General features: G+C 47.2%; 2 protein-coding genes across 3 annotated transcripts in view; one reads left to right on the top strand and one right to left on the bottom strand.

The window, feature by feature from the left end:
- IQCK (IQ motif containing K) overlaps positions 1 to 4,178 on the bottom strand; it is a 647,452-nt gene extending 643,274 nt beyond the window's left edge. The window contains exon 1 of the mRNA XM_086940789.1: positions 3,883 to 4,178. Coding sequence (XP_086796915.1) covers positions 3,883 to 4,135 — 253 coding nt within the window. The 5' untranslated portion in view covers positions 4,136 to 4,178. The remainder of the gene's footprint in view (positions 1 to 3,882) is intronic.
- A 49-nt stretch (positions 4,179 to 4,227) lies between these two features.
- Positions 4,228 to 26,229, top strand: part of KNOP1 (lysine rich nucleolar protein 1) — a 102,725-nt gene continuing 80,723 nt past the window's right edge. For both annotated transcript variants that reach the window (XM_086940788.1, XM_086940787.1), the window contains exon 1: positions 4,228 to 4,298. In XM_086940788.1, coding sequence (XP_086796914.1) covers positions 4,282 to 4,298 — 17 coding nt within the window. In that variant the 5' untranslated portion in view covers positions 4,228 to 4,281. The remainder of the gene's footprint in view (positions 4,299 to 26,229) is intronic.

Below are 26,229 nucleotides of genomic sequence, written 5' to 3'. Positions count from 1 at the left end.
ACGTAAAAACATCCTATTTAAGATTGACCCTAAGCTGGCGGAGTTGGCTAACGTGGAATTGGGGGAGCAAAGCGAGGGTTTGCTCTTCGGGGATACATTAGTAAAGGACATGTCAAGGTACGTGGGTACCTTTAACTCTCTAGAGAAAGCACAGAAAGATATCCGTGAGGTTTTTAGAATGGCCGGGAGAATACGGGGTTGATTCCCTGGCCGTGGACAGGGGTTTACCAAGGGTTCCTTTGGTAGAGGTTTTAGGCCCTATGGAGTAAACTATGCAGCGAACTATGGATAGCCATGTACGGAGCAGGGTAGTTTCTACACACAGAGACAGAGGGCCAGGACGAGAAGCATGCGTTCAGAGAGGAGAACGAGAGGTGCTTCAGGGCAGTTGTTTACCAGACCCTATTTCTATCCATGTAAAATCGGGCGGCAGACTAGACCAGTTTGTTTTGAGATAGAAAGAAATAACTCAAGATCCTTGGGTCTTTGAAACAGTGGTAGGTTATTGAGTAGATTTTATACAGACGCCAGTACAGGTAAAGAGTCCCACTATTTTAAGGTTTTCGAAAGAGATGGAAGATCTGGTAATGAAGGAAGTGGAAGCTTTGGAAGCAAAAGGGGTGATAGAGCCTGCAAGGATGGTTTCAGGTTGTTTCGTACGCAATTTGTTTTTAGTGGAGAAGAAGGAGAAAGGAATGAGTCCTGTAATACATCTCAGAGAGCTAAACAATTGGGTATGTTACAACCATTTCAAGATGGAGGGAATACATATGTTGAGGGATTTGCTGAGGAAAGGGGATTGGTTGACCCGTTTAGATCTGAAGGATGCTTATCTGACCATGCCGATGTCCGAGGAGCAAAGGGACTACCTTCAGTTCAGATGGAAGGGAGTAAGATGGAGGTTCAAAAGTCTCCAGTTCGGGTTGACGTCAGCTCCTTGGTGTTTTACCAAGGTAATGAGGCCAGTGGTAGTGTGGCTGAGGTTCGGGGGAATTCGATTAATTGTTTATCTGGATGATATTTTAATTATGACAGAAGAGAGGATTTTGGCAAAGGAGCAGACGGAGTTTGCAGTGAAGGTTCTGGAGGATCTGAGTTTTGTGGTGAACAAGAAGTCATGTGTGGAGTCCGAGCAAGTGATGCAGTTTTTAGGTTTTCTGATACAGACATTGGAATGTGTGTTGAGGTTACCAATGTAGAAGGTGAAAAAAATATGGAAAGAGGTGAAAAGAGTGAAGAATGCAGAGTGGATTACTTTGCAGCAGTTAACTCGGCTGTTGGGTCTGTTATCAGCGTCGATACAAGCCATCATTCCCTCCCCCCTTCATTACAGAGCATTGCAGAAGTTGAAAGCTTTTCATTTGAGACAGAGGGCAAAATACTCGAAGAAAGTGAGGATGAATCAGGAGACTGAGGAAGAGTTGGATTGGTAGTTAATGAGTCTGGAAGCTTGGAATGGAAGGGCTATATTTGGAGAGGTACCAGAGAAAGAGATAGAGTCAGATGCAAGTCTGCACGGTTGGGGAGCAAGCTGTGGCACAGTGTCTACAGGGGGACAGTGGTCGAAGAAGAAAGAGAGCTACACATAAACTATCTGGAGCTTCTGGTAGGATCGTTTGCAATCAAGAGTTTCAAGAAGGATCAGGTGAAATGTTGTGGTAGGTTAAAAATGGACAACTTGTTGGCGGTGCGTTATGTGAACAATTCAAGGTATCGCAGAGATGTGAACAATTGGATGTTGAACAAGGGGGTATTCCAGAGGTTACAGCAGAGGTGGGGTCCTCTGCAGGTGGATGTGTTTGCAGACAGACTGAATACTCAACTGATGGAGTTACATAGTTGGAAACCGGATCCGGATGTGAAAGGGCAAAGATGCTTTCCTTCAGGAGTGGAATGTGGGGAGGCATTATGCATTCCCACCATTCTCAATGATTCAGAGCATGTTGACGAAAGTCAGGAGGGAGAAAGCGGAGTTAGTTCTGGTATCACCATTTTGGAAAGCCCTAGTGTGGTTCCCAGATGTGATGAGTTTGTTGATGGAGGATCCAGTATTGTTGCCGGATTTCAGAGAAGTAATTTTGGATGTGCAAGGGAACTCCTACGAGTTGGTAGTGTCAGGTCAGTTGAGGCTTATAGCTTGACTGATTTCAGGAGAGTTTGGCAAGTGCATGGCCTATCAAAGGAGGCTGCGGAACTCATTGCGGGATCATGGTCTACAGGGACAACAAGGATCTAAAAGTCATCATGTAGAAAATGGTGTGGTTGGTGTGTTGAAAGGGGTTTGGATCCTGTATCAGCACCTCTAATGGAGGTTGTGAATTTTTTATCGGTTCAATATAATAGTGTCTTGGCATATAGTACTGTGAATGTAATCAGGTCTGCGATTTCAGCAAGGCATGTTTTGGCGGATGTTTTGCCGTTGGGAAAGCATGCCTTGGTTAAAAGGTTGGTTAAGAGCGTTCGGGTAGGTTTCCCTCAAAGAGCAAAGCATGGTGTTCTGTGGGATGTTTCAGTTGTTCTGAAGGAGTTGGACAGTTGGAGTGCAAATTCGGTTTTGGATCTGAAGTGTTTGTCTTGGAAATTGGCTTTGCTTTTGTGTTTGGTCTCTTTTAGGAGTGTTTCCGATATTAGGGCTTTAGAGGTGATTTCTAGATCTTATCAACTGGAAAGTGTGTGTTTTGAGTTGAGGAAGAGGACGAAGACGATGTCTAGGACTATTTTTATCCTCTTTTGGAGGAGCATAGTAATTTGTGTGTGGTTAGTTGTCTAACAGAATATGAGAAGAGGGCAATAGGATTGAGGCAGAGTGGTTGTTCTCAGTTGTTAATTTCTGTTAGGAAGCCATTTAAGGGTGTTTCAGCTCCTACCTTGGCGAGGTTGGTGAAGGAAGTTATGTGTAAGGCTGGTGTGGATGTGAGTTTCTTTGGGGCACACTCTGTTACGGTGCTTTGGCTAGTAAGGCATTTATGAGAGGTTGTAGTTTGAGTGGTATTTTGAGGGCTGGTGATAGTCCGAACGATTCAACGTTTAAAAGATTCTATTTTAAACCTGTGAAAAATGTGTTGGAAAGAGTTTTAAGATGAACTTTGAACATGCATAATATTGGCCTCCGGGCTTTGCCATAAAGTGCAGATTTTCCACAGTTTTAATGGGTAGAAATTCATGATTTTATTAAAGGCACCGAGGCTAATATTATCCCTCCACTGACCCGCACAGTTTTTAATGTTTTTTTATACTTTTTTTTATTTGGGTTAAAGAAGAAGAATTGGATGTCAGGGACAAGTTCTGGCTTGCACATTTTGACCCAGCAGATGGATCTATGTTTTTTGGACTCTGTTGATTTAGCAGCGTTTAAAAGAGGAAGATGGCTGCATGTTCTATGATTATATGCAGTTTATATGTGTTCTAATTCTAGTGTTTGTTTGCTGCTGTGTTTTAGGGCAATAAAAAGGTACATTGCATAATATTAGCCTGTCTCCCTTTAATAAAATCGTGATTGTCTACCCATTAAAACTGTGGAAAATCTGCACTACATGTCCTACCTAGGAGTATAGTTTCCTCGTCTAACACTAGAAAAATTTAGGGTCTGGTATAATCACATCATGTGGCAGCACAGTAACACAGACCGTTCCAAACTAACTCTGTGGCACGTACAGCAGGTGTGATTTCAATAACAGGTGCACACCTTTAATTCAGAAGAAACAGCCCATACATTAATTTTGCTTTCATTTAATCCATAATCCTAGAGATGCACGGGAGCAGTTCAGTACAGACTTTGGGTCAACATACTACAGGCTCTCCCCTCTCTAATGCCCGCCCCACTCTGAAGTCACGGCTATTCTGGGCTCCAAGGTGGGCTCACAGTCACACCCCTCATCTCACCTAAGCAGACCCGTTCCCAGAGGCTCATGGGCTTGGGTACCACGCTCCCCTCCAGTCCGACGCTCTCGACTCCGATGCTCCCATTGGTTGGGATGCGCCCATACAATTCCAGGATTCCTTGGACTGGCATAATCCCTTCTGCCCCCACGCTTTTCCGCTCTGCTAGGCTGGTCTTGACAGTCGCGCTCCCTTCCGCTGCCACCCCTCCATCGTCTCCAGGGCTTTTTTCAGCTTCTACACTGTCTGCAGCCATGGTCCAGCCTTGCTGCAAGAGCGGGTTACCAGGCAACCGGTAAACGCTGTTGGGAACTACCCAGAAATCACAGCGGCAAGCCCGTCTATCACTTCCGGGTTAGGGAGCGTGGTGTTTTCACACGTGGGCCGGTCGTGCTTCTTGGAATGGCTCGGGAAGAAAGGTACGAGAGGGGAGCAGCGGGAGCATAAGCATAAGGAGACCTGGTTTTTTAGTAAAAATAGGCTTGAAAACACATCCGCAGGCAGGGGCGCGCGAAGAAACCCTTCTATACTCACAGGGACCGGGAGATCGGTACTGCTTCCTGCCACCCCCCCTCAAAACGTGAACTGTTTATTCGTGAGTTTTCCATTTCTCCTTTTAGGCTCTTCAGATGCATCACTGGGATTTTAACCTGGCATTTTCAGGTTACCCTCTTAAATTGGAAGGGGGCAGTGCTGAAATTGGGAAAAACTTTAATACATTGGAATTCAGTGCTTGGCAATAAAAAGGGGGCGGAGTCGTGAAAAGCAGTCTGACAGTCAATGTAAACATTTATTATTTAAAAATCTCTGCCTCAAAGAAATGGTCAACAAGGAGAAGCGGGGAAATAAATCTGTTCTGACTAAATGGGTGGCAAAGGCTGTATCTCACAATATTTTGTGGGGTTATGACAGCTGTTTATTTATTTATTTATGTATTTTTATATAGCGCGGACTTTACCCGAAGGCGTCAGAGCGCTTCACATTAGGAACAGAAATGAAACATAATGAGAAACATTACAAAAGAGCAGATTACAAAAGCATACGTTACTTACATAAGGTAATAGTGACAATTGTGAGCAAACAAAATACATGAGGTAGTAAAAATTGTGAGCAACCAAAAATACATGAGGTAGTAAAGGTAATAGTGACAATTGTGAGCAAACAAAATACTTGAGGTAGTAAAAATTGTGAGCAACCAAAAATGCATGAGGTAGTAAAGCCCAGAGAGCTTTGCTTGTCCAGATCTGTGTTTTGTCTATTAAGAGATTTGACTTATAAAATAGCACGGAAATAGCATGTGTCTCCAGCCAAGCTCATCTTGCAAATGCAGATGACAGGTTTTCATTTTATCTAGATAGGTAAGTAGGTCACTGCTTTTGACACACAGATCATGTTATTAGTACAGACAGTCCCAAGCAATGCTCTACGTTTTAAATCCTGAGTGTGTGTTTCTCCTGCCCTTGCACTATTAACAAATAATCCCTACCAGTAAAGACAATGTAATGTGTGACTCGTACACTTCGAAACCTTCGATGTCTTATGTAGTAGCATCCTGCACATTGATTTACACACTTGTATGATTTATTGGCAATGTATATTGTGTACGTTTGATGTAAATAGCTCAGACTCTATGCAGCAATGAGAAGCGCTATAAAATAATTAAATGTAAATCAAATTAAGAAAGGCTATTTAAAATTGATTTCATGTAGATACTCATATATAACCATACATCTGGTAATCATAAAGTGTTTGCATAGCTCTTATATACAGCAATTGAACAAAGTCAAAACTTGGCTCCAAATTGTAGTATCTCTTAAGTACTTGCGTAGTGATAACAAGCTGTATGCCTTTGTTTCCCTACATTGCTTTGGCACTTAGGTGTTAGGCTCCAGATAGCTCCCAGCCAGGATCATGCTCTAGCAAAAGGAGGGCCTATGGCCCCTTAAATTTGCCCTTTGTTTTGGGACCAGCTGGAACCTTACGTAGGAAAGCCTTCTTGCTGCCTGCATTTTTCTTCTCCTCGCAGACAACGTGCAATCGCTGCTGAATTATGCCCCAGTGTTGGCAAATTACATGGGTATAAATTCAGCATATTTCACTGGGGCCAGACAGATCCCTGAATCAGCGCAATAATAACGGTCGGATCTGGGATCCAGACGGGCCGCCTTTCATTCTAGCATTGCTATGGGGCAGATTTACTAACTTCACACCAACGCAGCAACAAAAGTTTCTACGCTGCCTGAAACTTGTAGAGTAGAACCCATGTTACACCCCCTTGATGCCTAGCCGCTGGTAGTCTAGGACATATTGTTTGTGGTCAACGGCAACACGTTTTCATGTGTATTTTGCCCTTGGGACAAGTAGGCCCAACCCCCTGCAGCACAAACCCTTTGTCTGTCAGTGTGCAGTACCACAATATGGATCAGGGTGGGCACTGTCTGCAGTTAAGGTAATATGTGTGCCCATATGCTAATGCTGTTCATAATTGAAAGCCTTTATTATTAGGGTGAGCATTACTGACAGTGGTTTCAGTATGAAAATGGGTAAACACATTTTCAAAGTTTAGCAATATTAGGCTATGCATAAGGCTTCCAGAATGCTCTCTGATTTGATGCAAATATTTGCAGAAGCTTGAAAGCAGGATTGATGATTCTTTGCTTTAAAAATAACAAGTTCATAAAAACTTGAAAAATCAAAGGGGATGATGGATGGAGTGTTGACAACACAAACACTCACCCCCAGTCAATTGATCTGGGTTTAATCCATCACCGTTCTTTAGCTCACTCCGCCACCCCAGTTCAGACATGGCCATATGCAAATCAGTCCGACCCTGTGCCTCATGGGAACAGTCAAGCCCGAACTGCCAAGCCATGTCTTCCCTGGACTGGAATCAAGCTTCCCAGGACCGGTTTCTGGCATTACAGCCGTCTTCAGCCGGGCTTGCTTGAATCCAGTGGCAAAGTGAACAAGGGACTCACGTCTGAGCATACCCTGCCAACTTAGGGCGAACAAAGAAAAACCAAATGGGATGATGGACGGAGCGTTGACAATACAAACACTCACCCCCAGTCAACTGATCTGGGTTTAACCCCTCTGATGCGGCGCAAATATCCCTCCCCAGTGCTGCGCTGTCCATTGGAACTAGTGCTGAATGGACGTCCAATGGTCGTGCGCAGCACTGGGGAGGTAGTGCACGCGACAACCGTTGGACGTTCGCAGCACTGAAGGGGTTAATCCATCGTCGTTCTTTAGCTCACTCCGCCACTCCAGTTCAGACATGGCGATATGCAAATCAGTCCGACCCTGTGCCTCATGGGAACAGTCAAGCCCGAACTGCCAAGCCATGTCTTCCCTGGACTGGAATCAAGCTTCCCAGGACCGGTTTCTGGCATTACAGCCGTCTTCAGCCGGGCTTGCTTGAATCCAGTGGCAAAGTGAACAAGGGACTCACGTCTGAGCATACCCTGCCAACTTAGGGCGAACAAAGAAAAACCAAATGGGATGATGGACGGAGCGTTGACAATACAAACACTCACCCCCAGTCAACTGATCTGGGTTTAACCCCTCTGATGCGGCGCAAATATCCCTCCCCAGTGCTGCGCTGTCCATTGGAACTAGTGCTGAATGGACGTCCAATGGTCGTGCGCAGCACTGGGGAGGTAGTGCACGCGACAACCGTTGGACGTTCGCAGCACTGAAGGGGTTAATCCATCGTCGTTCTTTAGCTCACTCCGCCACTCCAGTTCAGACATGGCGATATGCAAATCAGTCTGACCTTGTGCCTCATGGGAACAGTCCAGCCCGAACTGCCAAGCCATGTCTTCCCTGGACCGGAATCAAGCTTCCCAGAAACGGTTTCTGGCATTACAGTCGTCTTCAGCCGGGCTTGCTTGAATCCAGTGGCAAAGTGAGCAAAAACTTGAAAGCAGGAAAAAAAACATTTTGCTAAACTACTGTAAAATTGCAGATAACATTTCCTTGCAGCCTCATTTAGTAACATGTGATGCATGCTAGTATTTCCCAAAAATATTTATAATGGAAAATCAGTGAAGCCAGTTTCAATAAGATTATAGGAAACAAAAATAAACAAGCATTTACAAATCCACTAGGTCTGGAATTTGTGGTCAGCTTTTTAGTTTTGTCAATGTGTGACTTGTTTTGGCATGGTTTTTGTAAAACTTTATTGGTGTGAGAGCTGCTGGGCCCTCACCATTACAACAACCATTGGCAAAAGCAAAAATAGATTTTGGTCTCAAAAAGCACCTACTGCCACAGTAGTTACTGGCACTGAACAAAACTACTTTGGTGGTCCTTGTGAAGCCAGCCGATACAGAGAGAGAGAGAGAGACAGAATTTTAATAAACACAAAAGGACACAGTCAACGCCAGACCAAATTAGGCGCCCAATTATCAAAGAAAGTCTCAAAAGTGCACCCATGGTATATTTCCTTGCATTAAGTGCAGCTATATGGCTTTCATGAATTCCCAAGAATTTAAAGAAGTAAGACAAGAAATAGTACTCCTTGAAAATATTTGTCAACTGCATTTTAGCACGATCAAATATGCATGTGTAGATTTGCTCATGCGAAAATCTGAGTGTTTGCAAGTTTACTTTCCCTTCAACCACTTTTTTTCCCAACTCTGGAAGAAGGTTTACATTTGCCATTGCCAGGAGTACATTTTTAAAATTTCTCAGTATGGTAAAAGTTTAGAGAAGAGTTGTTGAAAACCCTCAAAACATGCAAGTTAGTAGGGTTGCACGGACTCAAAATGGCATTCTAACCCTGGAACTATTGCTTAGTACTACCTTCAGCCCCAGCATGTAGATCTGCGGAAACGTGGCAACATAAGTGGATGGCAAGTATTTAAACACTACTATGGTATGAGTCCTGGCATAATCAGAGAGGCTATATCAGAGCTCCTATTTAATGAGATTGCTGCCATAATTTGTCACTGCACTACATGGCACCAAAGGGGCAAGTGGATTTTGTTCCGGGGCAAGTGGATTTTGTTCCAGGGCAAGGAGATTTATGATGCAACCTGCCCAGTGGACAAGTAGATATTTTATTAAATTCCACGCATCTGGTTACTATAGGCAACTTTCCACTGCAAATGTTGATTTGTGTTGGAAAGTAAATCCCACCATGATACTTTTCCCCTGGTTTGTGTCACAGCAACATAAATAATTAGTAAATGTGGGTCTGAGAGGTCATACTAGGATTAGAACCTGTGAGGTGCAGTTTGCAAACAGATGTGTTGCATTTGAATTAAACTATTGTTCTGTAACTAGTGAGCTGCATGCACAAATCTCAGGTTTAGATATTAACCCACTGATATACAATGCTCACATTTTTAACTTGTAATATGCAAAAGCCATATTTCAGGGCAGGCTGTCAGAAATTATCTTTCTGCCATCATGCTTCATTCATCTCACTATGTGTCTGTGTGGTATTTATGTTTTGCAAACCTAGCTGAAGGGTGTTTCACTAAATAAAAGCCAGATCAACTAGTTTTGCTAAATACTTCTTGGATTTTATTCATCAACATATCCTCTTCACATTGCGGTACATTACAAGAAATTCCAAATGCTGCAATTGGCGAAATCAGTAAAATTACACTGAAATACCACAGACTGATTCAGAGCACTTCCCTGAAACACTAGTGCTTAAATATAGCTTTCACTGATCTATTTGTTAGTCTGCATCCCTGTGAAATGAATATGTGTACAATGCTTTCTGCCTTAAATAAAATAGCGTCAGCTAGGAGATCTATTAAGTTTGATACCTAACATTATTCTTATTCTCTTCCGCTCTGTTTTGTGTCTTTGTATCCACAAATGTTCTATTCTAATCCTTCAGATTTCCTCTGAACTATGGCATTTGCTGCAGACTATTTGTGCTTATCTGGCTGAGCTGACCCATCTGGGTAAAATTCACAAAGAAAGGGACTTGGGCTTGACAGGTCCAGTATACGTTCCCCTATGTGTCAGTAGAAATAACTAGGCAGGTTATGCAGCTCCTAATTGCGGCAACATGTTGGGATTAGGGGGGGAGGTTGTATTCCATGTGCCAAAAAGAGAGGAGGACAGATGGGGAGTAGCTCCTATAGGAGCAAGGGCCCCCACACACCTCAAGGGGTGTCATGCTTCATCATCAGGCTGCTCCTCGTTGGCCTGGCATTGCAAAGCCCAACAGGCCCCACGAGAGGTGGACACACTTGAATAGTTTTCAAAATTGGAAATGTATTTGGACCTTCCTTTCTGGAAGGATGACGTCAAAGAAAACAACCAGCCGTCACGTGTTTCGTCAAGCGGGTAGTTAACCAGTGACTCTTCAGGGCTGTGTTAAGTCATAGGGTAAAGTATTGGGTGGTGTCTTCCTCGGAGTTCGACTCCAACTCCGAGAAAGACACCACCCGTCTCTCCTGCTTCACAACCATAGATCCCTGGTTGGACGGATCTACCCGCCCGTCACCCTGCGCATTCAGTGAGGCACCTGCGCTGATACTTTACCATTACGCTTTACGCCGGGTTGGAAGCATCACTGGCCTAACAAATCTTTACCCTATGACTTAACACAGCCCTGAAGAGTCACGGGTTAACTACCCGCTTGACGAAACACGTGTCGGCTGGTTGTTTTCTTTGAGGTGTGCACAGGACTTTTGTTGTATTCACCGGGTGTGGGCCCTTGCCACTCCTTGCAGAGGTTTTGGGGTCTCCTCTGACCTTGTAGCACCGTGTCATTACTGTTGCTTTTTCGCTAAATTCCTACAGCTATCAGCCAGGCGCCAATCTTCCTGTATACGTGAAAACCCTACACAGAACCCTTGGTACAGACAGCGGGAGTGTCACCCAGAATTCAAAGCAGCTCTTAACTCTGTGCACCGCTCTCCCTACATTACCCTCCAGGAGATCCGCGGGGTCGTGGCAGCTTCGAGTCCCCAGATACGGCAAGCAATTGGACTCCCATGAAACCCCCTCCACACTCTGCATATAAACTCTTCCAGGACTGGCAGGGAACAGACATGATTTGGCCCAATTGACCCGGAGCCCCGCAATCCTCCCCGTGTGCTTAACAAGTCTTTAGCGCTCCGAAACGCTTCACCCGAGTTGGCTAGGAACAAAAGCAGATCGTCTGCATAAAGGTCTATTTGCTGCACCTGACCGTCTACTAGCAGCCCCTGATAATGTCTACCCGTCCTGGCATGGACCGCCATGGGGCCATGGGCTCCAGTGCCAAGCAAATAACAGGGGGGACCGCAGTCACCCCTGTCTTGTACCCCTATCCACTGGACAGGTAGCGGAGATCAGTCCCCCTGTCTTGACCCTGGCAGTGGAATTATTGTACAAGATCGCCGTCCACACCACAAATCGGTCCCCCAAACCAAATACCCTCAAAACATTAAAAAGATACGGCCATTCCAGGCTATCAAAAGCCTTCTCCATGTCGACCGTGAAAATACAGGCCTCTTCCTTGTAATAAGTATCGGCCCCTAAAATGCGTAGGAGTTTCCGAACATTCATCGCTGTATTCTGAGACGGAATGAACCCGGCCTGGTCCAAGTGTATTAAGGTTGACATATGGGTACGCAATCTACTAGCCAACACACGGCTCAGTATCTTGTGATCCAAGTTGAGTATGGCCAGTGACCTGTAAGAGGTCCGATCCCAGGCCGGTTTTCCCGGTTTCAGAAGGGTGACAATTGTTGCCTCTCGCCTAGAGGCCATGAGGACACCTTCCTGTCAGGCTCTATAATACAGGGCTACCAAGCGCGGGGCCAGTGAGTCGATGTATGCAGAGTAGAATTCCATGGGAAGCCCATCGGTCCCCGGCGTCTTGTATCTAGCCATGTGCTTGATGGCGCTACGAACTTTCCTCACCTCAATATCCCTGCCAAGTTCCTCCTCTTCCTCAATATTGGGGAGTTCCACAGCAGTCAGGAAATCTCCATCGCCCAGGAGCCCTGGGGCAAGCTTACTCTGGTAGAGCCCCATATAGTACGACAGTAATTGCTCATTAATGGCACACTGAGTATACACTGCGTCACCACCCGGATCCCTCAACTCCAATATCGACATCCCCCTCGGCGCTTGATTGGCCAGCCATGCCAGTAGTGCTCCAGATTGGTCTTGGTCGGCATGCGCCTGAGCAGTGTAAGCCTTATAGTCAAAGCAAAGGTTTATAGTCAAAGCATCATAATCGTTCTATTTGTACCGCCAGAGCCTCACGGCCCGCAATGAGATCATCTTGCTTGTCAGGTTGTGCACTTTGGACCTCCTGTAACAGTACCCTCCTCACTCCCACCACTCCCCCAATGCAGCGCCCCCTGATCACCGCCTTAAAAGCATCCCATTCTACTAGTGGACTTGTTGCCGACCCAGCACTTGCCCTGAAAAAGTCCTCTATCGCTGCGCCTATTGTGCCCTGAAACACTGGATTTTTCAATGCCTCCAGCCGCAGCCGCCAAGTCGGAATAGCGGGGCGACCCCGTAACCAGCGGATTATGGTCTGATATCGTTCTAGTTAAGTATTCACTGTGGACAATCCCTCCATGCACGTCCAGCGAACTAAGAATGGAATCTAGGGGAACATGTAAGTCATGCACTGAAGAGAAATAAGAGTAGTCCGTTTCCCCTGGATGAGAAGCCCTCCAAGTGTCCGTTAGTCTCTACTGGTTCCGCCACATTCGTCTTTTTGCCGCTAGCCTGGTCGCTGGGGCATCCGCAAGAGGGGGATGCGAGCGGTTCAGGTCAAAGTCCTCAGTACAATTGAAGTCTCCCCCCTGTAGCATGGTCGCCAGCTGCCTTGAGAGACGCCTCTTCCTCAATCCTGGGGAGTTCCACAGCAGTCAGGAAATCTCCATCGCCCAGGAGCCCTGGGGCAAGCTTACTCTGGTAGAGCCCCGTATAGTACCACAGTAATTGCTCATTAATTGCACACTGAGTATACACTGCGTCACCACCCGGATCCCTCAACTCCAATATCGACATCCCCCTCGTCGCTGGATTGGCCAGCCATGCCAGTAGTGCTCCAGATTTGTCTTGGTCGGCATGCGCCTGAGCAGTGTAAGCCTTGTAGTCAAAGCAAAGTCTTATAGTCAAAGCATCATAATCGTTCTATTTGTACCGCCAGAGCCTCACGACCCGCAATGAGATCATCCTGCTTGTCAGGTTGTGCACTTTGGACCTCCTGTAACAGTACCCTCCTCACTCCCACCACTTCCCCAATTCAGCGCCCCCTGATCACCGCCTTAAAGCATCCCGTTCTACTAGTGGACTTGTTGCCGACCCAGCACTTGCCCTGAAATACTCCTCTATCGCTGCGCCTATTGTGCCCTGAAACACTGGATTTTTCAATGCCTCCAGCCGCAGCCGCCAAGTCGGAATAGCGGGGCGACCCCGTAACCAGGGGATTATGGTCTGATATCGTTCTAGTTAAGTATTCACTGTGGACAATCCCTCCATGCACGTCCAGCGAACTAAGAATGGAATCTAGGGGAACATGTAAGTCATGCACTGAAGAGAAATAAGAGTAGTCCGTTTCCCCTGGATGAGAAGCCCTCCAAGTGTCCGTTAGTCTCTACTGGTTCCGCCACATTCGTCTTTTTGCCGCTAGCCTGGTCGCTGGGGCATCCGCAAGAGGGGGATGCGAGTGGTTCAGGTCAACGTCCTCAGTACAATTGAAGTCTCCCCCCTGTAATACCGACCCTGTTAGCATGGTCGCCAGCTGCCTTGAGAGACGCGAAAAAAATGCAGCCTGATCTATGTTAGGGGTATAGATACTGCCCAACACAATGTTCCTGCCGTTAAGGCGCCCCCCTGCAACCAACACGTACCTCCCGTCCGGCACAATCAGCTGTCTAGTACTCTAAAATGGAACCCCTACACGAATCCAAACTAAAGTACCCCTAGCAAAGGCCGAATAAGCTGTACAGAACACCTATCTCCGCCATCTTCTCTGTAGAACCTCCCCCTCTTTGTTTTGTGAGGTGCGTCTCCTGTAGTAGTGCAATCTGCACCCCTCTCCACACACGGTAAGCGTGCATCTTATTGTATTGTATTGTAATTGCAATTATATAGCGCGTACTACCCCTGACGAGGCGTCTAATCGCTTTTTCGGCGAGTAGCACGCTACTCTGGGACCCATAGAGGATTAGTGTTAAATTAGTACAGTGAAACATGCAAGTACATTTTAAGTGGTGGATAGGTTAGTCAGTTATTTGGATTTGGAACCCATAAAGGATTACTGTTGAAAATTAGTATAGTCAAAAAAAAAATATGAAGTAATTTGAGTAGTGGATATGTTATTCAGTTATGTGGGTAGTATATTAGTATAGTTTAATATGGAATTTGAGAAGTGAACATGTTAGTCTGATAATTTCGATTGAAAGGATAGTGGAGGGATAAAAGAGTGAAAGATTTTTTTTTTTTAGGTCATAGCAATAGGAGGAGGTTTTTGGATGAGTAAAAAGGAGGTTTGGGGGGAGGACTCAGGAAAGAGGTTAGAAAGGTTTATTTTAGGGGATCGGTATAGTAAAAGAGGTGTCAGATGATACAAGGAGGGGTAGAGTAGGAGAGAGTCTAGAAAGGGTTATTTTGGCAATCATAGTAGTAGTATGGGGTTTGGGATAAGTGAGAGAGTGGATGTAGAGGATATATTGATAGATGTATAGGATGAGAGATAGGGTAGTGCATTGGAAGGAGTAGTAGAAGAAGTTTGAGATGAGTCAGAAGGTTGGGCTAGAAGATATATTGAGCGAAGTATAGGCTGAGAAATAGGGTAGTGCATGGGAAATGCTAAATTAGAAGAAAGTGATAAATGTATAGATCCATAATTACATTGAACGTATATGTTTTGCAAGAGTTACTAAATGTGGTGGTGTGCAGTGTGTGTGTTGTGCGTTAGTGTTATTACGGTAGAAGTTAGTGATGAGTGTATTGGTTAGTGGTATAGGATAGAGTTGTGTATACTGTTTGTAGGTGATGGTGGATATGTGTGGTAGTTGGGATAGTAGGGTGTGTAGATGTGGTTTGGTTGAGTTTGTAGTGCAGGTTGGTACATTAATCTATGCATAGTGTTGTGCGTGGTGTACATTGGGTGTGAGTCTGTTGCTCTGTTTGTGGATGTGGATGGTGTGGGTGGGTATTGCTGAATGAGAAAAAGTGCAGCATTTCTGGCCCTAATCCTGACCAGTCTCGAACAGGATCAAACAGGCAACTGCCCTTCTCCTCTTTGCCCTTAGCCTCTCCGCCTGGGCTGAGACGCCCTAAGCCTGGCCTTTTTTATAGCCCTAGTAATCAGGTGACCACTTCTGCCAATGGGAACCCTAGACATAACACTATCCAATCACAACACTCGCCCTAAAATCTAGGAACCAATAGGAGACCAGAACCTTACAGCAATCTTAGCACCCAATCAGTTCAAAAACCCTGATCTCCACGTCCAATAAAGGCCCTAGCCTTACCAGTAGTCCCAAAACAAGTCCATGCAACCAATGGCACAGGTAGTCCTAGTCCCTACTTCCAATAGAAAGCCTAACCCTAGCCCTAGTCCCAACCCTACTATGATTGAATCACAGACCCAGAAACCATCAGAACCCTCAAATACCTAACCGATGAGGACATTAACCCTAATCCAATAGAAACACCAGATACAACCCCTAATCCAATGGAAACACCAGATACAGCCACCAATCAGTGTAGACATGTACCAACCACTAGCAGACCATATAAGGTCCCAGCGACCTCAGACAAGGTTTGCCGGCCAAGGAGTTGGAAGCTGCTTCTCCTGTTCAGAATCTCCTAGGAGACAGACAGGTTCAATCCACACTTTGGACTTCAGCAGGTAAGGGCCTCACTAATTGTGAACACAAAATGGTGGCTGGGAGTGCACTGTTTTAACATACAGGTCTTAGCACAGAGCAAAGGAGAAATTTTTGAGGGAAAACAGAATTGTCACCAAGGAATGAGAGGGACAAACTACAGAGGTTGGACTGCAAAGCGCACAATTCAACACACTAAATTGAGGCAATCATGGGCAGGGAACACCACAAATTTAAAACACCACACAGGTGATAAAATATGCAATTACAGGCAGGCTAAAACTACATAACTGTAACAACCTCAGGCATATACAGTAAACACAGAAAGTCGTGCATATGGTCGGACCATCATTTTTAATCGAATTCACAGCCACCTTTAATGGTAGGGTAAAGACTCCGAAGGTAGCAGGAGGCCTGACCAGAAAGTGGAGAACACTCGACACCCAGGAATTTATCGATACACTGGCTAGTTCCCTCCCCACTGCTAATTCTAACTCTAATGTTGATTCCATGGAAATAAATATCACCTACTGGCTATTGGCGGCCAGTGATATCCATGCCGCGCTTATTAAATTCTCACGGGCCAGACATAAATGGTTCACCACTGAACTTAAAATACAAAAATTATTGCTGCGTCAGTCCGAGAGGAAATGGAGGCACTGTTACGCTAGCGAAGATAGACAACTCTGTCAGCTCGCAGGGACTATAAGAAAGCTTTATTGGCTGCTAAGACCTCGTACTTTTTCACAAGGATTCTTACGGCCCCTAACAAATCATGAGATTTTTAGGATTGTAAATGACCTCAGTAGCAGTGACAGAATTTCAACCTATCTGGCCCCCACTCAAAAGCTGTCCGACTCATCGAACAGCTTCTTTGTGGATAAAATAGAAACCATCAGGGCCAGTATTCCCTCCACAGCCTATGGGAAACCTTTAGATGACAATCCTTATAATTCATCTACTATGAATCAATTCATGATCATAGGCCCCGACATTCTACTGGAGTTAATGTCCTGAGTAAAGTCGGGCTCTCCTAAAGACTGTTGCCCCCCTCTATCTTGAGGGTAATATTTTCAGCCTTACCTCATAGTATCCTCTCCTTCCTTAATGAATCTCTTAGTAAAGGAGAAGTACCCAGAGCTTTCAAAAACGCTACATTAGTCCCTCTTCTTAAGAAGCCAGGAGTAGATCCCTCTAATTCCTCTAATTAACGTCCTATTTCCCTTCTCTCCTTTTTCTCAAAAATCTTAGAGGCCCACGTGGCTAGGTGCCTCTCCAAGTTTATTGAAAAATCTGATTACCTCGAACCTAATCAAGCCGGATTTCGGCCTGCTCATTCTACAGTGTCAGTCATCCTGGCTGTGATGGATACCTTGAGGGCCAACGCTGACATGGGGACCCCGCAGGCACTTCTGCTCCTGGATTTGTCGGCTGCACTCGACACGGTCGACCATAACATCTTAGTGCACCGTGTCGAACAAGCTGGCATCCGAGGAACAGCCTTTAGGTGGATAAAGTCTTTTCTAACTGGCAGACCCCAAGCAGTGCGTCTTGGGAACTATACTGCCCCTAACTTTTCCACCCCATGTGGAGTTCCACAAGGCTCGTCCCTCTCCCCACTATTGTTTAATCTGTATATTCGTCCTTTGATTCACTCACTCAAAGCCATGAGAACTATTCTTTTCAATTATGCTGTTGATCTCCAGCTGGTCTTTAAGTTGGATTCTCCAAACGCAGTTGTCGAATTCCAAGCTACAATGCTACATCTTCAACGCTGGATGGATCTGAATCAATTGAAGCTCAACCCTGGCAAGACAGAACTGGTGCTGCCGGGAAAGAGCTCCACCTGCTGGGGACCTCATTTTTGGCCGGGCGAACTAGGCCCTCCTCCTGTCCCTTCCCCATCAGTAAAAAGTCTAGGGGTGACTATAGACTCCGATCTCTCACTGAGGGGACATGTGGGCACCGTGGTCTCCACCAGCCTTTTTCAATTACGCAAAATAAGGAAAATCGCATACCTGCTGTCACACCAAGCTTTGGTCCAGGTAGTAATAGCCTTGGTGCTTTCTCGTCTCAATTTTTCCAACTCTCTTTACACTGACCTTCCTCAGGGCATGTTTAACCGCCTTCAAATAATTCAGAATCAGGCAGCGAGACTGATTTACAAACAGCCGAGATGGCAATCGGCCAGGCCTTTACTGTCTAAACTACACAGGCTGCCCATAGTACAACGCACTGCTTTTAAGACGGGCTGTATAGTCTTTAAAGCATTGCATTGCACGAGCCCTAAATTCCTTAACAGCCTGATCACCAGACATGTCCCCATGCGTAACCTTCGTTCCGCTCATCTCCATCTCCTCACTACTCCATCAATTAAACTAAAAAGGCAGGGTGGACGTAGGTTCTCTTATTTGGCTCCCAGGCTTTGGAACTCATTCCCACTCTCAGTTAGGAACTGTGACAGCCTATTGGGCTTTAGAAAGGCCTTGAAAACTTGGCTTCGGGCAACCCTGCTAAATTAGTCTCTCGCAGTAGTCTTTTGTATGATTAGCGCCATGAAACCTTTTGGTGAACGCGCGCTTGATACATTTATTTTAACATAACATAACAAAGTGAAAATCGTTTTTAGGTCGCGCCTGCTGTTGCAAAGCGATCTATTGTAATCATTTCAGTCCTTTTCCCGTTCAAGGACTAGGCAGAGACAACAGACTGTCACGCGCACGTAGCCGTCCGGAATCGGATCAGGTCACGCGCTCCGATCCCGGCCGGCTGTTCACAACACATGCACACATGCACACGCAGGCACACACACAGGCAGGCACACACGCAGGCACAGGCAGGCACACACGCAGGCAGGCACACCCGCAGGCACAGGCAGGCACAGGCAGGCACACACACAGACAGACGCACGCACACACATCCCCCCCCCTCACCCCCCCCCCAAACTCACCGGCTCTTTTAGCGTGTTCCGTGTCTCTGTCTCTCGTCAGCCAGGGTGTCAGTCTCGATCCTCGATCTCCCTCCGCAGCTCTGGTCTTCACCCGGGCCCCCTCCTGGGACCCGGGACATCAGATGCCGCTCTCAGCTTTGGCGCCGGGGCTGGGATCTCACATGCGCGGGCAGCCCCCGCCCTCACTCTCAGCCCGGGCTGCTTTCGGTTTCGTAGGTGAGTGATGTCATCGCTTTTCCTATGTAGTGTTTGTCGTAAATCTTTTGAAGAGAACGCAAAAGTCACATAAACTCAGGGGGACGAGTGGCCCAAGAGCTCATATTACAGAATGAGGAATGCAGCATGCCAATCGCAAACAATTCACAAGCTCATTGCGTGGTCCAGGCTTCCTCCGGAATGCAAACACATACAGGTTTATCACGAATGTGGTTTGGTTTTACCAATAGCAGCAACGTTTCCCAAACACAGAGTAGTGTTTGTGTGCCAATGTAAAAACACAAAAAAACACACTCGGCCTTGCCCTACGCCCCACAGCTTTGCAGTTGCAGATTGTGAGTGCAGATTGTGAGTGCAGATTGTGAGTGCAGATTGTGAGTGCAGATTGTGAGTGCAGATTGTGAGTGCAGATTGTGAGTGCAGATTGCGAGTGCAGATTGCGAGTGCAGATTGCGAGTGCAGAGTGCAGATTGCAGAGTGCAGATTGCGAGTGCAGATTCAGGGTGCAGATTGCGGGTGCAGATTGCGGGTGCAGATTGCGAGTGCAGATTGCGAGTGCAGATTGCGAGTGCAGATTGCGAGTGCAGATTGCGAGTGCAGATTGCGAGTGCAGATTGCGAGTGCAGATTCAGGGTGCAGATTGCGAGTGCAGATTGCGAGTGCAGATTGCGAGTGCAGATTGCGAGTGCAGATTGCGAGTGCAGATTGCGAGTGCAGATTGCGAGTGCAGATTGCGAGTGCAGATTGCGAGTGCAGATTCAGGGTGCAGATTGCGAGTGCAGATTGCGAGTGCAGATTGCGAGTGCAGATTGCGAGTGCAGATTGCGAGTGCAGATTGCGAGTGCAGATTGCGAGTGCAGATTGCGAGTGCAGATTGCGAGTGCAGATTGCAGATTCAGGGTGCAGATTCAGGGTGCAGATTGCGAGTGCAGATTGCGAGTGCAGATTGCGAGTGCAGATTGCGAGTGCAGATTGTGAGTGCAGATTGTGAGTGCAGATTGTGAGTGCAGATTGTGAGTGCAGATTGTGAGTGCAAGATTGCGAGTGCAGATTGCGAGTGCAGATTGCGAGTGCAGAGTGCAGATTGCAGAGTGCAGATTGCAGAGTGCAGATTGCAGAGTGCAGATTGCGAGTGCAGATTGCGAGTGCAGATTCAGGGTGCAGATTGCGGGTGCAGATTGCGGGTGCAGATTGCGAGTGCAGATTGCGAGTGCAGATTGCGAGTGCAGATTGCGAGTGCAGATTGCGAGTGCAGATTGCGAGTGCAGATTGCGAGTGCAGATTGCGAGTGCAGATTGCGAGTGCAGATTGCGAGTGCAGATTGCAGATTGCGAGTGCAGATTGCAGATTGCGAGTGCAGATTCAGGGTGCAGATTCAGGGTGCAGATTGCGAGTGCAGATTGCGAGTGCAGATTGCGAGTGCAGATTCAGGGTGCAGATTGCGAGTGCAGATTGCGAGTGCAGATTGCGAGTGCAGATTGCGAGTGCAGATTGCGAGTGCAGATTGCGAGTGCAGAGTGCGAGTGCAGAGTGCAGATTGCGAGTGCAGATTGCGAGTGCAGATTGCGAGTGCAGATTGCGAGTGCAGATTGCGAGTGCAGATTGCGAGTGCAGATTGCGAGTGCAGATTGCGGGTGCAGATTGCGGGTGCAGATTCAGAGTGCAGAGTGCAGATTGCGAGTGCAGATTGCGAGTGCAGATTGCGAGTGCAGATTGCAGATTGCGAGTGCAGATTGCGAGTGCAGATTGCGAGTGCAGATTGCGAGTGCAGATTCAGGGTGCAGATTGCGAGTGCAGAGCGCAGATTGCGAGTGCAGATTGCGAGTGCAGATTGCGAGTGCAGATTGCGAGTGCAGATTGCGAGTGCAGATTGCGAGTGCAGATTGCAGAGTGCAGATTGCAGAGTGTAGATTGCGAGTGCAAAGTGCAGATTGCGAATGCAGATTGCGAGTGCAGCTTGCGAGTGCAGCTTGCGAGTGCAGCTTGCGAGTGCAGATTGCGAGTGCAGATTCAGGGTGCAGATTCAGGGTGCAGATTGCGAGTGCAGATTGCGAGTGCAGATTGCGAGTGCAGAGCGCAGATTGCGAGTGCAGATTGCGAGTGCAGATTGCGAGTGCAGATTGCGAGTGCAGATTGCGAGTGCAGATTGCGAGTGCAGATTGCAGAGTGCAGATTGCAGAGTGCAGATTGCGAGTGCAAAGTGCAGATTGCGAATGCAGATTGCGAGTGCAGATTGCGAGTGCAGATTGCGAGTGCAGCTTGCGAGTGCAGCTTGCGAGTGCAGCTTGCGAGTGCAGATTCAGGGTGCAGATTGCGAGTGCAGATTGCGAGTGCAGATTGCGAGTGCAGATTGCGAGTGCAGATTGCGAGTGCAGATTGCGAGTGCAGATTGCGAGTGCAGATTGCGAGTGCAGATTGCGAGTGCAGATTGCGAGTGCAGATTGCAGATTGCGAGTGCAGATTGCGAGTGCAGATTGCGAGTGCAGATTGCGGGTGCAGATTCAGAGTGCAGATTGCGAGTGCAGAGTGCAGATTGCGAGTGCAGAGTGCAGATTGCGAGTGCAGATTGCGAGTGCAGATTGCGAGTGCAGATTGCGAGTGCAGATTGCGAGTGCAGATTGCGAGTGCAGATTGCAGATTGCGAGTGCAGATTGCGAGTGCAGGTTCAGGGTGCAGATTCAGGGTGCAGATTCAGGGTGCAGATTCAGGGTGCAGATTCAGGGTGCAGATTCAGGGTGCAGATTCAGAGTGCAGATGCAGAGTGCAGATTGCGAGTGCAGATTGCGAGTGCAGATTGCGAGTGCAGATTGCGAGTGCAGATTGCGAGTGCAGATTGCGAGTGCAGATTGCGAGTGCAGATTGCGAGTGCAGATTGCGAGTGCAGATTGCAGATTGCGAGTGCAGATTGCGAGTGCAGATTGCAGATTGCGAGTGCAGATTGCGAGTGCAGATTGCGAGTGCAGATTGCGAGTGCAGATTGCGAGTGCAGATTGCGAGTGCAGATTGCGAGTGCAGATTGCGAGTGCAGATTGCAGATTGCGAGTGCAGATTGCGAGTGCAGATTCAGGGTGCAGATTCAGGGTGCAGATTGCGAGTGCAGATTGCGGGTGCAGATTCAGAGTGCAGATTCAGAGTGCAGATTCAGATTGCGAGTGCAGAGTGCAGATTGCGAGTGCAGATTGCGAGTGCAGATTGCGAGTGCAGATTGCGAGTGCAGATTGCGATTGCAGATTGCGAGTGCAGATTGCGAGTGCAGATTGCGAGTGCAGATTGCGAGTGCAGATTGCGATTGCAGATTGCGAGTGCAGATTGCGAGTGCAGATTCAGGGTGCAGATTCAGGGTGCAGATTTAGGGTGCAGATTCAGGGTGCAGATTCAGGGTGCAGATTCAGAGTGCAGATTCAGAGTGCAGATTCAGAGTGCAGAGTGCAGATTGCGAGTGCAGATTGCGAGTGCAGATTGCGAGTGCAGATTGCGAGTGCAGATTGCGAGTGCAGATTGCGAGTGCAGATTGCAAGTGCAGATTGCGAGTGCAGATTGCGGGTGCAGATTCAGAGTGCAGATTCAGATTGCGAGTGCAGAGTGCAAGTGCAGATTGCGAGTGCAGATTGCGAGTGCAGATTGCGGGTGCAGATTGCGGGTGCAGATTGCGGGTGCAGATTGCGGGTGCAGATTGCGGGTGCAGATTGCGGGTGCAGATTGCGGGTGCAGATTGCGGGTGCAGATTGCGAGTGCAGATTCAGGGTGCAGATTCAGGGTGCAGATTCAGGGTGCAGATTGCGAGTGCAGAGTGCAGATTGCGAGTGCAGAGTGCAGATTGCGAGTGCAGATTGCGAGTGCAGATTGCGAGTGCAGATTGCGGGTGCAGATTGCGGGTGCAGATTGCGGGTGCAGATTGCGGGTGCAGATTGCGGGTGCAGATTGCGGGTGCAGATTGCGGGTGCAGATTCAGAGTGCAGAGTGCAGATTGTGAGTGCAGATTCAAGATTCAGAGTGCAGATTCAAGATTCAGAGTGCAGATTCAAGATTCAGAGTGCAGATTTAGAGTGCAGATGCAGAGTGCAGTTAAAATGTTGCTAGGCTAGGGCTTTAAAGACACCCCAAACGTGGAAAAGACTGCTGTTTTTCTTTGGTTTTGTCCAATCTTGTCCAGACGGTCACGCCTAGTATTTTTTTGCAACTATCTTTTCTCCTAAAACATTAATATGCAGGATTGCTGAGGGGTCTCCCCTGTCAATCCTCGTGGTTGTTTTTTGTGAAGCCCCTGCAAGAAATGGCCATAAAACAATTGGCTGTTTCAGTTGTCTAGAAACACCACAGATTCTGCTTGACCTGGGCGTGCTCCATGACTTGCAAGTGGAAGTTCACAGACAACTACATAAAAAAAAGCATTTGCAATGCAATAGGTCTCGCATTTGTGAGAGTTTAACCTATTGGCATTGTAAATGACAATGCCTTTTATTTATGTTTTAAAAACCAACACATAAATAAAAGACATTGCCATTTACAATGCCAATAGCTCAAACTCTAACAACTGTGAGACCTATTGCATTGTAAATGCTTGTTTAAACACCTTTTGTCTTGGGAAGAGAGCACTAGTCTGTCTCCTTACCACTTCCTGGACTCTGCTTACTGCAATCTGAGGCACAGGTAGGCTGCAACTCACAAGATGGAGGAGAATGATTTGGGGTGCACCCAGCAAGGCCTTAAGGGGGTTGGGCAGGTGTGAGAGGAGGGCTCAGACTTGCCTGTAGCTGAATGGCCAATGGTCTGCTGGTCTGGGGGTTGGGCAGCTGCTTCTCCTGTTTAGAATCTCTTAGGAGACAGACCGGCCCAATCCATACCCTCGACCTCAGCAGGCAAGGGCCTCACCAACTTGAAATCCAACAACACTGCCTGAACAAAACCCTACTCCCCCCGCTGGCCAAAAAACGAAGTGCACAGGCCCCAGCAAAACACAGCCTAAACAGCTCACAGAAGCAACATCCGATGCAGAAAAAAATTCCTGCCGCTGGGGTGCGGGGAGGCAGGGGGGCTGGCCTCACTGGCCCGCGAACACAAAATGGTGGCTGCAAGTGCACTGCTTCAGCACACAGGTACTAGCACAGAGCAAAGGAGGAACCCAGAGGGAAAACAGAACCGTCATCAAGGAACGAGAGGGACAAACCACAGAGGCTGGACTGCAAATCCCACAATTCAACACACCAAATGGAGGCAATCATGGGCAGGGAAAACCACAAATCCAAAACACAACACAGGCGACAAAACATACAACCACAGGCAGGCCAAAACTACAACCTTCAACTGCAACAGCCACAGGTATAGACAGCAAACACAAAGTGAAAATCGCCCTTCAAACAACCCCTTGTCTTGGGAAGAGACAGCACTAGTCTGTCTCCCCACCACTTCCAAGACTCTGCCCATTGCAATCCGGGGCACAGGCAGGCTGCAACCTCACAAGACGGAGGAAAACAAACTGGGGTGCACCCAGCAAGGCACCAAGGGGCCTAGGCAGGTGTGAGAGGAGGGCCCAGACCTGCCTGGCAGCTGAACAGCCAAAGGTCTGCTGGCCTGGGGGTGGGGGTTGGGCAGCCGCCCCTTCCGTTCAGAATCTCCCAGAAGACAGGCTCAATCCACACCTTGGACCTCAGCAGGCAAGGGCCTCACTAACTTGAAATCCAACAATACTGCTTGAATAAAACTCTACTCCCCTTGCTGGCCAAAAAAACGAAGTGCACATGCCCTAGTAAAACACAGTTCAAACAGCTCACAAAAGCACCCTCTGATGCAGAAACAAAATCACTGTGGCTGGGGGGGAGGCAGGGGGGCTGGTTTCACTGGCTTGAGAACACAAAATGGTGGCTGGGAGTGCACTGTTTTAACATACAGGTCTTAGCACAGAGCAAAGGAGAAATTTGGAGGGAAAACAGAATTGTCACCAAGGAATGAGAAGGACCAACTACAGAGGTTGGACTGCAAATCCCACAATTCAGCACACTAAATAGAGACAATCATGGGCAGGGAAAACCACAAATTTAAAACACAACACAGGTGATAAAATATGCAATTACAGGCAGGCTAAAACTACAATTTTTAAACTAACAACCACAGGCATAGACAGTAAACACAGAAAGTGAAAATCGTTTTTTAAACAACTTTTTGTCTTGGGAAGAGACAGCACTAGTCTGTCTCCTTACCGCTTCCTGGACTCTGCTCACTGCAATCTGGGGCACAGGTAGGCTGCAACTCACAAGATGGAGAAGAATGATTTGGGGTGCACTCAGCAAGGCCATAGTGTGCATTCCCCTGACATTCCAGGTCACACATTTAATACCTACGGTGGATCCCATGGCACTTTCTTCAGCGTCTTCTCATCCTGAACACCCCCAGCGGCATGCCTGCCCGGATAAGAACCCCATCAACCCCTTGAACTCCCCAACTCCAGCTCACCAGTACAGGTACAATCAAACGAGCTCCCATCAAAACTAATGCAACAATCAACTGTTCACTGACCGTGGTGAGGCGTGTGCTGTCCCAATAGGACCCAAAGACCCTCCGTCCACCCCCCGCCCATACCAAACAGGGGAGCCCCCAGTTACATTACATGTCTGGTGCCTTCGTCCTTCCTCCCCCAGAGGTTTGCATAATTAAAAGCCAGCCCCTGGCACCAACCGAGCCTTCTCTCACCCAACTTCATGCACCCATCTTACATGAGTAGATCCGCCGTCTGGGGTGTAACCTCGGGAAGTTCAGGCTCAGTGTCCCCATCCGTGCTGCTGGTAGGAGAAGGCTCAAGTCTACTCATAGTTTGAAGAAGAATAGAGAGAGACCCCTTTGGAAACCAGGGGAATAGGGTACTACCAAATAGTAGAGTTCAACAGTTTCCCTTGGTAAATTGTCTAGAGAATTAAGCCCAAATATTGATCTTGGACACAAGACTCAAATTAGTAAAAATATAAACATAAACAACATTGTATATAAAAAAGTAGGAACATTTTATTAAAACAATATTAGCATACATTTAAAAAGCACATACACAAAGCTTAAAATAGAGTTTGTCACTCTTTACACTATTCCTTTGGACATAATCAAGTATTTGTCCTGTAGTTCATACACACCCTATCTAAACAGCAATATTACACCAATGTGGGAGAGGGAGCCTACACACATACTCTAATTCATCCAATATAAGATAGTAGGGAAAAGGGAGAGAAGGAGGGACACAGACATTCACAATTTGTCATACAGTTTATGCACATTAAAACCCTCAATGTGACTCAAGCCCAGACTTGTCTTGTTTTCTCAATGTTCATGGGATGAGTTGGGTTGTTTAATTGTGCAAAGGAAGGGCGTCGACGCGTTTCG

The sequence above is a fragment of the Lissotriton vulgaris genome, chromosome 10 (assembly GCF_964263255.1).
Source record: "Lissotriton vulgaris chromosome 10, aLisVul1.2, whole genome shotgun sequence".
In the NCBI taxonomy this organism is placed as follows: domain Eukaryota; kingdom Metazoa; phylum Chordata; class Amphibia; order Caudata; family Salamandridae; genus Lissotriton; species Lissotriton vulgaris.
The sequence above is the reverse complement of the archived record's forward strand: the minus strand, read 5'-3'. Positions and strand labels throughout refer to the sequence as shown.